The sequence below is a fragment of the Mesocricetus auratus genome, unplaced genomic scaffold (genome assembly GCF_017639785.1).
Source record: "Mesocricetus auratus isolate SY011 unplaced genomic scaffold, BCM_Maur_2.0 Super-Scaffold_6723, whole genome shotgun sequence".
In the NCBI taxonomy this organism is placed as follows: Eukaryota; Metazoa; Chordata; class Mammalia; order Rodentia; family Cricetidae; genus Mesocricetus; species Mesocricetus auratus.
In genome coordinates this window covers 12,941,054-12,953,448 of record NW_024429183.1, presented here as the reverse complement: position 1 = coordinate 12,953,448, position 12,395 = coordinate 12,941,054, and the positions used below count along the sequence as shown (strand labels likewise).

Sequence of the window (12,395 nt, the reverse complement as noted above, 5' to 3'; positions counted from 1 at the left end):
GCCTTGAACTTACAGAGCTCTGATTGCCTCTGTCTCCCAAGTGCTGGGATTAAAGCACACGAGCCCATCTGGCTTTTACATAGGTGCTGGGAATCTGACCTCAGGCTTTCATTGCTTGCACAACAGGCACTTTTTCCTAAGCTATCTCCCTAGCCTAGAAGTATGAATTTTGTTTTGTTTTTATTTTTTGAGGCAGAGTTTCTCTGTGTAACTCTGGCTGTCTTGGAACTCGGAACTGTAGACCAGGCTGGCCTCAAACTCACAGAAATCCACCTGCCTCTGCCTCCCTAGTGCGGGGATTAAAAGTATGCATCACCACAGCCCAGCCAGAAATATGGATTTTAAGACTGAATATTCTATTGCTAAATGTTGGCTCAGAGTAATTATAAACATTCAAGAGTCACTTTTGGTTCTTACAGTTGCTGGGAGAAGATTGCTTGGGGCTGGGAGAGAGCACTGTAAACCTCAGGTACTAAGGGAGATGGAAGCAGAGGAGCCTCAGAAGGGTCTATAACATTCCTATTTTCCTAGGTTCCTCAGACCTTTTCATATCCTCCACCCTGCCCCCATCATCTCCAGAGCCTCTCTTCCCAGGCTCTACAGGGCCATCTGGTTGCCTCCTGGGCCAAGAATGGGGCCTGTAGGCTGCCTGCTTTCCCTGGCATGGACAGTGAGTTCCTGGTCCCTGTTCCTCCAGCCAGCATGGAAGCAAGATGACTCTCCTCCTTTTTCAGGGACATGAGGATATTTGGCCATTATCCTGGACAGCTGCCCAGAAACCTGTTTATTGGCCCAAACTGTTAGCTTCCTCCAAGACTACCATCAGCCCTTTTGTTGTTATAGCACTCAGGAGGCAGAGCCAGGCGGATCTCTGTGAGTTGGAGACCAGCCTGGTCTACAAGAGCTAGTTCCAGGACAGCCTCCCAAGCCACAGAGAAACCCTGTCTCAGAAAAACCAAAAAAAAAAAAAAAAAAAAAAAAAGGGTCCAGTGTCTTGTAGTCCACCATCGTAGTCTCGGGGGTAACCTTGTAGAGCCAGACCAGGACTCTGAGCAGGGGTGAATTTCCAGAGGATGAGACAGGTCTCCAATCACAGGGATGGAACTCAGAGGCTGTTTAGACACTCTGTTCCTCAACCCACACTTCTTCCTGTTGCCCACTGTTGTCCTCTCTGGCCATAAAGCTGGGAATTCTTGTCTCAGAGCCAGGCTTCTGCTCCAGAAAAGCCTTTGGCCCCCTGAGCAGCTCCTGTTTGCCCACAAACCCCCTGGACTATGCCTCAGTCTACAGCAATGTAGACCAGGCTCTCAGAGATCCCCCTGCCTCTGCCTCCTGAGTACTGGGGCTAAAGGTGTGCACCACTGCCTGGCTGGTTGACTGGATCTTTAAAAACTTATTTCCCTCCCTCCCTCTGTCTGTCCGTCCCCTCCCTCTCTCACTCTGTGTGTGTGTGTGTGTGTGTGTGTGTGTGTGTGTGTGTGTGTGTGTGTGTGTGTATGTATGTGTGAGTCCATTTTCTCCAACTGTGTGGGTCCTATGTCTTGAGTATTGGTCATCAGGCATGACAGCAAGTGCCTTCACCTCCTGAGACATCTCAGTGGCCCATGGATTTCCTTTTTTATTTGGGGTAGGTATATGATCTTTTGTTTGCTGTATGCCCCATCTCCTTTGCTCCTATGTATCATCTGCCTGGCCCCATTGAGCATTGGACTGTGGCAGGGTGTGGTGGTATATATCTGTAATCCCAGCACTCAGGAGGTTGAGGCAAGAGGATCACTGTGTGGTCAGAGTCAGCCCGTGTTACATAGCAAGCTCAAAACCAGCCTGGACTATGTACTAAAACCCTGTCTCTAACAAAACACAATGCTTAGGAGGTAGAGACAGAAGGATCAGGAGTGTGAAGCACACCTCAGCTACTTGGAGTCTTTGTTGATCATTAGCAGTTTGGGTTCCAGCCCTTGCTAAGGGGCCAAGGGAGCCAGTTTATTTCAACCACCTGGCTTTGGAGAAACTTACCTACTTTTTTTTTTTTTTGAACCCCAGAGGGTTCAGAGTGGCTACAGACAAGTCCCACTGGTGCCCCCAGGACACAGATTGGAACAGATTCCCCCAAAGACATTACTCTGCTTTATGGCCCAGGCCTAGAAGCCCTCCAAAATGCCTCAAATAGCACTTTGACACTGCAACCCCCACCCCAAGTCTCTCGAGAGCATTGGAGGAGCAGCCTGTGACTGACAGGGTGCTGAGTATTGGTCTCAATAGTGGGAGTCAAGGCCTTGCTGCCATTGAGAGAGGTGTTGCTCAGTGCCTGGGGGGGGAAGGCCTGTGTGGCTCTGACTGCAGGGGAGGTTTGAAGGGGTGAATCTCTCTAGCCTCACAGCCATCTCCCTTGCCCAGATGCTGCAACCCCAGTTCAAGTCACACAACACCAATGAGGTGCTGGAGAAGCTGTTTCAGATCGTGCCTGGCGAGAACCCCTACCGCTTCCGGGATCCCCACCAGTGCCGGCGCTGTGCTGTGGTGGGAAACTCAGGCAACCTCCGGGGCTCTGGCTATGGACAAGATGTGGATGGCCATAACTTTATCATGAGGTGAGCTCTCAGGAAACCAGGCAGGGATGGGGAAGACAGCCCATGAAGCGTCCTTGGGGTACCAGAGGACAGCTTGCAAGAGTCCCTCCACCTCCTGGTCCCATGAATTAAACTCAGATTTTCAGCCTTGGTGGCAAGCTCTTTTACCCACTGAGTCATCTTGTCAGCTTTCTTTGGCCTTTTCTGATAGGGCACAAGTACAGGTGCCCAGTGTGCTAAGGGACACCAGCTCCCAGAGGCTTCAGTTTGTAGGCTTGGTCTCTCCCCTAGTTTTTCCCAGGCTGGGTGTATACGAAGTGTTCAAAATATAAATTTTGGGGGCTGTAGAGGTGGCTCAGTAAGACACTTGTTGTCCTTGCAGAGGACCAGAGTCTGGGTCCCAGCACCTCTGTGGCAGCTCCAAGTCATCTGTGACTCTATTTTCAGGGGATCCAATACTCCACGGGCATGACACTTAATTATTATGTATTCTTACATGCAGTTGAAACACTTAAAATAAAAATTAATATTTTTTAAAGCCCACAAAATATAAATTTGGGAGGATAGGCATGTATATCTCAGTTGCCTGGCACACACAGAAACTGTGGGGTTAGTCCTGAGCACTGCACACACCAGGCTCAGTGGCGTTCTACTTCTCTTTGGTGTTAGAAGAACCTTGTTAAAGTTACTGGGACTGGAGAGACGACTCAGCGGTTGAGAGTACATACTGCTCTCTCAAAGGACCCAGGTTCAGTTCCTGGTATCCATGTCACATGACTCACAACTGGCAGTGACTCAACACCAGAGCATCTGACCCCTCTGGCTTCCATGGGCACCTATACTCACATGCATACATGTGTACACACACATACACACACATATATACACATACATATGCATATATATGTATATATTACATTATATATGTAACACATCATATATATTATTTAAAATGATAATAAATATTTTTAAAAGAACAATATTACTGGCAGGAGGTATTCTTGTTACTGCCCCTTTTACTGTCTTTGCAGTGCACTAAATCAGCTTATCCAAACACTTGGATGGCAGAAACAGATGGATCTCTGAGTGTGAGACAGCCATGGCTACATAGTGAGACCCTGTCTCAGAAAAAACCCCAAACCTCATGCTGGGGATATTGTCCAGTTGGTAGAGCGCTTGTCTAGGATGTACAAAGGCTCTGGGCTTGAGGCTCAGCACTGTGTAAGCGAGGCATGGCGGCACACGCCTAGATAGAGGCAGGAAGATAAAGAAGTTCAAGCTCATCTTTGGCTACCTAGTAAGTTCAAAGCCAACCTGAGATATGTGGACACCTCTGACTGTGTTTCAAAAACAAGTAAGCAGGGTTAGGGAGACAGTTCAGGTTGTAAAGTACTTGTTATGCAAGCCCCAGAACCAGAGTTCAGGTACAAATGCACCCATATAAAAGCTGGGATTGTAGCATGCTCCTATACTCCAGTGCTGGTGCATTGGGACTGATGGACCCCGGGGGCTTGCTGGTCAGTCTAGCTAAAATAGCAAGCTCAAGTTTCAAGGAGAAACCCTGTCTAAAAAACTGAGGTGGGCATTGGGGAGTCAGCTCAGTAGATACAGGCGCTTGTTGGGCAGCCCTGACAACCTGATTTTGGATTCTCAGAGCCCGTATAAAACCAGATGCTATAGCTTAGGCTTCTTTAATCCCAGTGCTTCCCTAAGGGAGCTGAGAGGCAGAGACACTCTCCAGATGCCTGAGCCTCCACTGTCCCAGCTGGCACAGTGGCAAGGAGACCCTGTCTCAAGGAGGAAAGGTGAGAACTGACACCCAGACTCTGTTCTCTGACCTCTGCACGTGGATGATGACATGTGTGCAGGCACACACAAATAAATCGAGCAGACAGCCAGAGAGGAAGACTCCCTTTGTCGCTAATAGCCTCTACGTGCACAGGTGACTGCACACACACGTGAATGAATGAATAAATAAAATGCTGAAATGCCAGGTTTCTCCTAAGCATCTCCTAGGATGAGCATTGCAGAAAGACCAGATTTCCCAGGAGGTAGAAGGCCTTTGTCTTAGAAACTGTTACTGTCTCCATAGCAACACCAACATAGCACTATGTCTCTGAGGCTTTCCATAACGCCAGAGCCACTTGGGTTATCGTCACTCTCCACTTGCTGACACTTTACAGGGAGGGAAGCTGGGAGCTGGTAGAACTCTCTTCTGAGAGAAGGTGGCTGATATTTGGGAATGAGGCTTCTATCACCTTCCTTCTTCAAGGCCGCTCCAGATGCCTGAGCACCTGCTTCTCTGGGCAACTCTTTCATTAGGTTCCTGGGTGATGATTGGGAACCCCCCCCAGGGTGGGGGGGTCAAAGCCTGCAGATCCAAAATCTATGACTACTTCTGATGTGGGTGTCCTGGCTGCAGATACATTCACAGAGTCTCCTTCACATGAGGCAAGGTCAGATGTGGTATCTGGAGTGGGCCCTAGAACTGCTTTGTAGAAAGGGTGATCCCGATAGTAGTTGGCCGGCCGTCTGTGGTCTATATAAAGAGCCAGATGGCAGCAGAGGCTGCTGCTTACAGGCTTCTCTTGATTTGGAACCAGCAAGGGAAGCCTTCCACCCCAGAATCAAGGAGAGCATTACAGTGAAATATAGCTCTAACTGCTTCTCTGTCCCCTCACCTCCAGCTGTCACGTGTAAATTCTTTTTTGTTTGTTTGTTTGTGTGTTTTTGTTTTGAGACAGGGTTTCTCTGTACTGCTTTGGAGCCTGTCCTGGAACTTGCCCTCCTGTAAATTCTTTAATCTCATTGATGACCCCAACTGGAATTGAACTTATCTGCTGCCTCTAACCACTCTCTGGTGACAGAGGCATCTATAAGATGAGACAGCCAGACACTGTGTGCTCTAAGTAAAGTGTAATCCACCCTGCCCAGTGTTTCTTTGGCTGCTGAAGGCAGCTTGGGACAGAGAGGTTTCTGGAATGCATGACTCCACGTCCCAGAGATCCATGTCATCCTTTGGCCCTTTTCCAGGGCATGACTTTATCTAGAATGAATCAGCCTCCAAAAGAATGCCCCGCTTCTTCTCATTCCTGTAGGGGCTATGAAACATCATCTTGGACTTCATTTTGCAACTTCATTCCCAGTCCCTTGCTGTCTGGGGCCCGGAGTGGTTGGAAGACAAGTGAAGGAAACGCAGGGGTGAGAAGTAGGTGATGTCACTGCTAGGTCTAAGCCTTCTTGAGACCTCTGGCTACGGTGAAGAAAGCATGCAGTGGGCCTTTAGAAGCCAGCCTGAGGCAACCATAGTCTCCTATCACACAAAATAATAATGAGCTTCATTATGATATTTTCTCATGTATATAATTTATTTTGATCATAGTCACCTACCATTGCTTTCCATTGTTCCTCTGTCCGCCCAGTGCCTCCTCCCAAATAGTCCTTCTTTCACAGCCTTTTTCCTAAAATTGGATAGTCACAGCCTTTTGATCTTCAGAGCTTTGGTCTTTGAGTCTCTGGTAAGATGAAGTTTGCACCTTAGGTCCTCACAAGTGTAAATCTGGGTCCCAGCATCAGCCCAGCCCGGCATCACCAGCCAAATTCCTCTACATTCTTCCTGCCTTTTCCAGCCGTAGGCGACTGGGAGGCTTCCATACCTTCTCTGGCATTTCTGCTACTGGGAGAGGAGCAGGAGGAAAACAGTAGAGGTGCCTTGTAGCAAAGGAAGCCTACACCCAGCCAAGCCCATGGTGTCAGCCACTCTGACAGGGACATTTGTAGTGGTTTCATATAGCTGGCATGAAGGATAAGGAGGCACCTGGAGATTGTTCCTCCCTTCTGGGTCCCCGGGCCATCATGAAGGAGCAGAGCATGTGGTCACCCTACTGTGGTGGTCATGATGCTACAAGGTACTCCATCCTCAGGAGACAGAAATGCTTGCATAAAAGTTGGCAGAAAACAGCACCAGCAGGCTCATGCTTAGAGCTGTTTCAGCTGTGATGTAAGATATTTATCAAAATGGGAGCCTTTCAGGCGGATCTCTGTGAGTTCGAGACCAGCCTGGATTACCAAGTGAGTTCCAGGACAGCCTCCAAAGCCATAGAGAAACCCTGTCTCGAAAAACCAAAAAAAAAAAAAAAAATGGGAGCCTTTCTTGGACTTAGTGGTACACATCTATAATACCAGCACTCGAGGGTAGAAGCTGGAGGGTCAGGAGTTCAAGGCCAGTGTTAGGTCCATAGCAAATTTAAGTTTAGTCTGGGCTATATGAGATCCTGTCTCAAAAAAGAAAAAAGGAATTGGGGTACTTTCCACCACTTTATGCTTCACTGAATAGTGTTGGGTTTGTTGCCAGCAGGTAAAATCTACTCCACTATGATACCTAAATGGTATTCAGTTGATGAATAATGTACAAAATGTACACACCAGTCCTTTGATAATGGAATGGTCTTATTTTTACTCAAGCAACCATTGCTGAGTCAAAGTGTACATCATTTTACATTTTTTTAGAAAATATTTTTGAGGCAGGTGTCACTCTGTAGCCCAGGGTGGCCTCAAATGTATGGCAACCCTTCTGCCTCAGCTTCTTGAATGCTGGGACTATAGGCATAGCCATCATGTCCAGCTTCCATTTTCATTTTTGGTGAGTGCTAAATTATCATCTAAAACACACGTACCACTTTCCATGGTAGCTGCTTTTCATATCACCCTCTTTTCTTCTCCAGGATGAATCAGGCACCAACTGTGGGCTTTGAGAAGGATGTTGGCAGCCGAACAACCCACCATTTCATGTACCCCGAGAGTGCCAAGAACCTGCCTGCCAATGTCAGCTTCGTGCTGGTACCCTTCAAGGCCCTGGACCTAATGTGGATTGCCAGCGCCCTCTCTACAGGACAGATCCGATTGTGAGCATCTTTGCTGGCTGGGTTCAAAATATTCTATAACTGAATTAGTGAGAAGAGAGGGCTCAACACGGTGGGTGAGAGGAGGACACAGCTCTTCTGTGTCTCTTCCTACGTGGTGTACTGGTGGCAAAAAATTTGAACATCCAGTTTGTGTTGGTTTCTCCAGGAGGCAGCTCTGGACTGTGGATCTCTTCTTTCTGGTAACTGTCCCTGTTATCTTAATTCTGTCACAGCTGGAAACCCTGGGCAATCCATTTCACTGAGGGGTTTGTTATTGCTATTCTTATGATTTTATTTGACCTTTGAGACGAGGTCTTGATAGGTCGGTAAAACTGGCCTTAAGCTTGCTCTGAACTGAAGCAGAACTTGAATTTGTGATCCTTCTGCTTCAGCGTCCCAGGTAGCTGGGATTACAGGTCTGTGTCACAAGGCCTGTTTACCAAAGGTTTGGTGGTTTTTTTTTAAAATATGTATTTATTTGTTTTATGTGTATGTATGTGTACCACAAGAATGCAGGAGCCCAGGGAGGTTGAAAGAGGACATCAGATTTCCCTGGAACTGGAGTTACAGTTGGTTTGGGACTGCCATGTGCATCTAAGAACTAAAAGTGACTCCTCTGCAAGAGGAACAAACATTTTTAACCACTGAGCCATCTCTCCAGCCCCTTGCTTTTTCTGTGTGTGTGTGTGTGTGTGTGTGTGTGTGTGTGTGTTTCTTGAGGCAGAGTCTCATGTAGCCAAGGCTGCTGGCTTTGAACTAATTTTCCTGCCTCCACCCCCACAATTCTTGGGTACAGGGATATGCCACTACTGATTCTTACAAACAAAACAAAAAAATTAGATGTATTTATTTTAGAAGTATGAATGTTTGCCTGCACATGTATATATGTTGTTACCACGTGTGTGTCTGGTACCTGCGTAGGTCAGAACTGGTGTGAACATGACACCCGAGTTCGGTCCCCAAGACCCACATGGTAGATGGAGAGAACCCATTCTTGCAAGTTGTCCTCTGACATGTATGCTGTGGTGCTCGTGTATCCCAACACACAAATAAATGAATGTGATTAAAAGTTAGTAACGTTTTGATGAATTCAGAATGCTGTAAACATGACAATTTAAGAATGTCTTTATTCTCTAAAGGTCTTTGTTCTAGTAATACCCCAATAACCCAATCATCTTATCGCAGTCCTGAATAACCATTTCCTCTACTCTGCCTCACTTTTACTTTTTTGTTTGTTTTTTGAGTCAGGGTTTCTCTGTAACTTTTGGAGGCTGTCCTGGAACTCACTCAGGAGACCAGGCTGGCCTCGAACTCACAGAGATCCGCCTGCCTCTACCTCCTGAGTGCTGGGATTTCTTAGAAAACTTAGGACCACCAGCCAAGGGATGGCATCACCCACAATGGGTGGGGCCCTCTTACATCAGTCACTAATTGACAGAATTCCCTGCAGCCCAATCTTATGGAGACATTTTCACAATTTAGATCCTCCTCTCAGATGCTTCTAGCTTGTGTCAGCTGACATAAAAATTAGCCAGGACACTTGATGAGTTTGAGATGACAGCTAATCCAAGTGTAGAGTTCCCCAGCAGTTTGGGGGAAGAAAGCTTGAGATTAGAGGTCCACAGGCTTGACTTAACGATCTCAACTTTATCCTGAAAGCCATGGAAGGTTTCTAATCAAGGTCCTGCAGTGATGAACATGCAATAGAAATAGATTATTCTAGAAATTTCGAGGCTGTCACCATTTGGGCATAAGGATCAGGAGATATCTTGGGTCCTGAAGAGCCATCTGAAAGGTTTTTTTTTCCTTTTCTGTCTTGCAGCACCTATGCTCCAGTGAAGTCCTTCCTTCGAGTGGACAAAGAAAAGGTAAACTCCCTGCCTCCTGCTCTTTTGATGATGGCTTACTCAAGGTGTGTCTAGTCCTATGGCTCAGGAGTTGCACAGTGAGTTTCCAAGACCGTCAAACTCTGCATCTGCTATTATTCCTGCCTCCAGCCCTGACCACAGGAACCTAGGAAAAACCATGTGTAGCACTACTGAGGAATTGCTAGAAGCTGCTCAAGGCCTGCCCCGAATCTCTAGGCTTCCAAACCCTTCATGTGCCTCTTATTCTCCTCACAGGTCCAGATTTACAACCCAGCCTTCTTCAAGTACATCCATGACAGGTGGACGGAGCACCATGGACGGTACCCTTCCACAGGGATGCTGGTGCTCTTCTTTGCACTGCATGTGTGTGATGAGGTAGGCAGTTTGTGCCAGTCTAGAGGGGAAGTAACAGAGCCCCAAAACAGAGGGAAACAGCCCCTTTCCTATCTTAGCAGCGACTCTAGTGGTGTGGCTTAGGTACTCTCATATATGTACTATAAACAAAACAGTATATTCCAGTATATTCGCATTTCCAAATCTTTATTACCTTTTTGGCTTCACTAAAAAAAGTTACTTAGTCGGGCCTGGTGTCACACGCCTTTAATTTCAGCACTCAGGAAGCAGAGGCAGGTGATCTCTGAGTTCCAGGACAGCCAGGCTAACACAAGGAAACCCTGTCTCGAAAAACCTAAGTAAATAATAAAGTAAAAGTACCTCGTTGAAAAGTTAAATTTAGAGCTGCGTCATGGTGGCGCCTGTAATGTCAGCCCTGGAGAGGCTGAGCCAGGAGCCGTCCACCTGGGCCACATAGCACCCTTCTATAGAAAAGCAAAAAACGTATGTGAAAGACAGAGGACGCAGCAGTCCCCCTGAGTCAGAGTCCTTGGATCTGGCTTAGGTTTACCACACCCAGGTCCCTGACTCGCAGTGACCCCTGTGCCACCCTCTCCCCAGGTGAACGTGTATGGGTTCGGGGCTGACAGCCGAGGCAATTGGCACCACTACTGGGAGAACAACCGGTATGCGGGCGAGTTCCGGAAGACAGGCGTACATGACGCCGACTTCGAAGCCCACATCATTGACATGCTGGCCAAGGCCAGCAAGATCGAGGTCTACCGAGGGAACTGAGCTGCCCAGGGCACATCAGGACCAGTGAAGCTTCGGTCCGGCGAGCACAGGATATCGCTCACCAATCAGACTCTGCTGTTTCCAGCAACCAATCAGTGCTGCCGTCAGGCGGGAGCTTCTCTTTCTCAGCCAATCATGCGACTCAAGGAGAACTTCCGGCGCCGCTGTCTCCACCAATCATGGCCTTGGGAGGCGGCGGGGCCTCGACCCCTCTCCCCCTCCTCACCTTGCTTTGGATAAGTTTTCTTTTCCACCTTTTAAGAGGCCAGTTCTAGTCCCGGCAGGAGCGCCTTGGACTGCTCATTTCTCAGTTAGGCCTGGATGGGTGAGTGAAGCCCACCAAAGAAATGTGGCCGCAGTGAGACCTCCTCCAGGGCGTTCCGTGGCTCACCAGGTGGTAGGGGATTAGTCTCACCCCCAGCTGGGTGAACCTCCCTAGGGCCTCACTCCACTTGTCAGCAAGGGGTAGGAGCTCCACCCGGTCACTTGCAAGGTGCTTCTCTCTCGTGTGCCCTCACTTCTACTGTCCCCCACCACGTTCTTAGCGTCTGACCTTCGGCCCTGGGCTTTCAGCTCTCCTGTTGATCTTGAGACAAAATGACACCACAGGGAGGGAAGCTGCTGCTCACGCACTCAGTCATTCGCGCGCGTGCACACGCGCCACACACACACACACACACACACACACACACACACACACACACACACAGCAGCAGCAGCAGCAGCACAGTGGACAACAGGCTAGGGAGGAGAGCCCAGCTGCCTGTGCATGTACTTTTTTCTTTCATTGTCACCCCAAAGAGGAGCAGGCAGCCCTTTGCTTGGGGTAGGATTTGCTTTGGGCTCATACTTTAGTTCCCCTGAAGCTGCCAGGGATGGCTGCCCAAGATTGCTTGACAATTCTTTGCAGGCCTTGCAGATGTCCTGGAGCTTTGCTGGGGAGGAGTGGATTGGTGGCTGCCAGGCACGCCTCCTCCTGTCCACCCTGCTTACTCGCCTGTCCTAACGCACTTTCTGGCTCCTAGAGAGCTGCTGAGTAAAGAATTAGGGGTTACAACTGGAAGCTACATGCATGACTCGACCCGAGTCAAGGTTGAGATGCAGTGGGTGAAAGGGCTTCAGTGACTTAATCGGGCCACAGAAAGTACTCCCCCTTCCCTGCAGTGTGCACATAAATTATTTCCCATTCTTAACTCGACATTATCCAGCCTCCTGGCTGGGGGAAAGTCACCCAAAGGGAGAGTATTAGAGGGTTGGGGTGAGGTAGCAGGTACCCCTAAAAACTAATACATTAGGAACCTTTTTTGAATCTGTCCCCATTCCAAAAGCAGGGGTGGAGGAAAGGGGGATACGCTGAGTGGGGCTACAGGGGAACCTCTCAGGGCTCTGGCCATCTGCAGTCAAGGCACCAGCGTTCTGCTCTTGCCTGTCTCATCTCTGCTCTCAAGACGCTGCTGTGATGAGAAGTTGAAAAACAATGCAATTATGCCAAACAGTATTGAGAAGAATAATTTATTTTTCTCCCCTTCCTCCCCTTGTATTGTTTAAACCATTAATCCCCATTCTGGAAGAGATAGGTCCCAGCACCCAGATCTTTTCTTCTAGTTATTTAAACATTTGAATTTTTCCTTCCCTTTCTTTTTCTGAATTAAAAAGAACAAACCCCATGGAGTCACTCATCTGTTCTGAGCTGTACTGTGGATCTAAGGAGACACTATAATGGTAAGGATGTTTGGGAGAACAAAGCAATTCTGATAGCCTCTTACATGAGCCTAGTTCATCGACTCTGCTCTCTGAAGCCCCCCCCAGGAATATAATTATTGCGATTTAAAAATTTATTGCACCAGGTAGGATGGCATGTACCTTTAATCCCAGGAGTTGGAGGCTGAGGCAGGAAAATAAATTAAAGGCTAACCTTAGCTGTC

General features: G+C 48.1%; 1 protein-coding gene across 1 annotated transcript in view; it reads left to right on the top strand.

Moving 5' to 3' along the window:
- Window positions 1-12,137, top strand: part of St3gal2 (ST3 beta-galactoside alpha-2,3-sialyltransferase 2) — a 53,278-nt gene extending 41,141 nt beyond the window's left edge. The window contains exons 3-7 of the mRNA XM_040736875.1: window positions 2,398-2,591; window positions 7,295-7,474; window positions 9,297-9,342; window positions 9,598-9,717; window positions 10,297-12,137. Of these exons, the coding sequence (XP_040592809.1) occupies window positions 2,398-2,591; window positions 7,295-7,474; window positions 9,297-9,342; window positions 9,598-9,717; window positions 10,297-10,470 (714 nt within the window). The 3' untranslated portion in view covers window positions 10,471-12,137. The remainder of the gene's footprint in view (window positions 1-2,397; window positions 2,592-7,294; window positions 7,475-9,296; window positions 9,343-9,597; window positions 9,718-10,296) is intronic.
- Window positions 12,138-12,395: the final 258 nt, after the last annotated feature.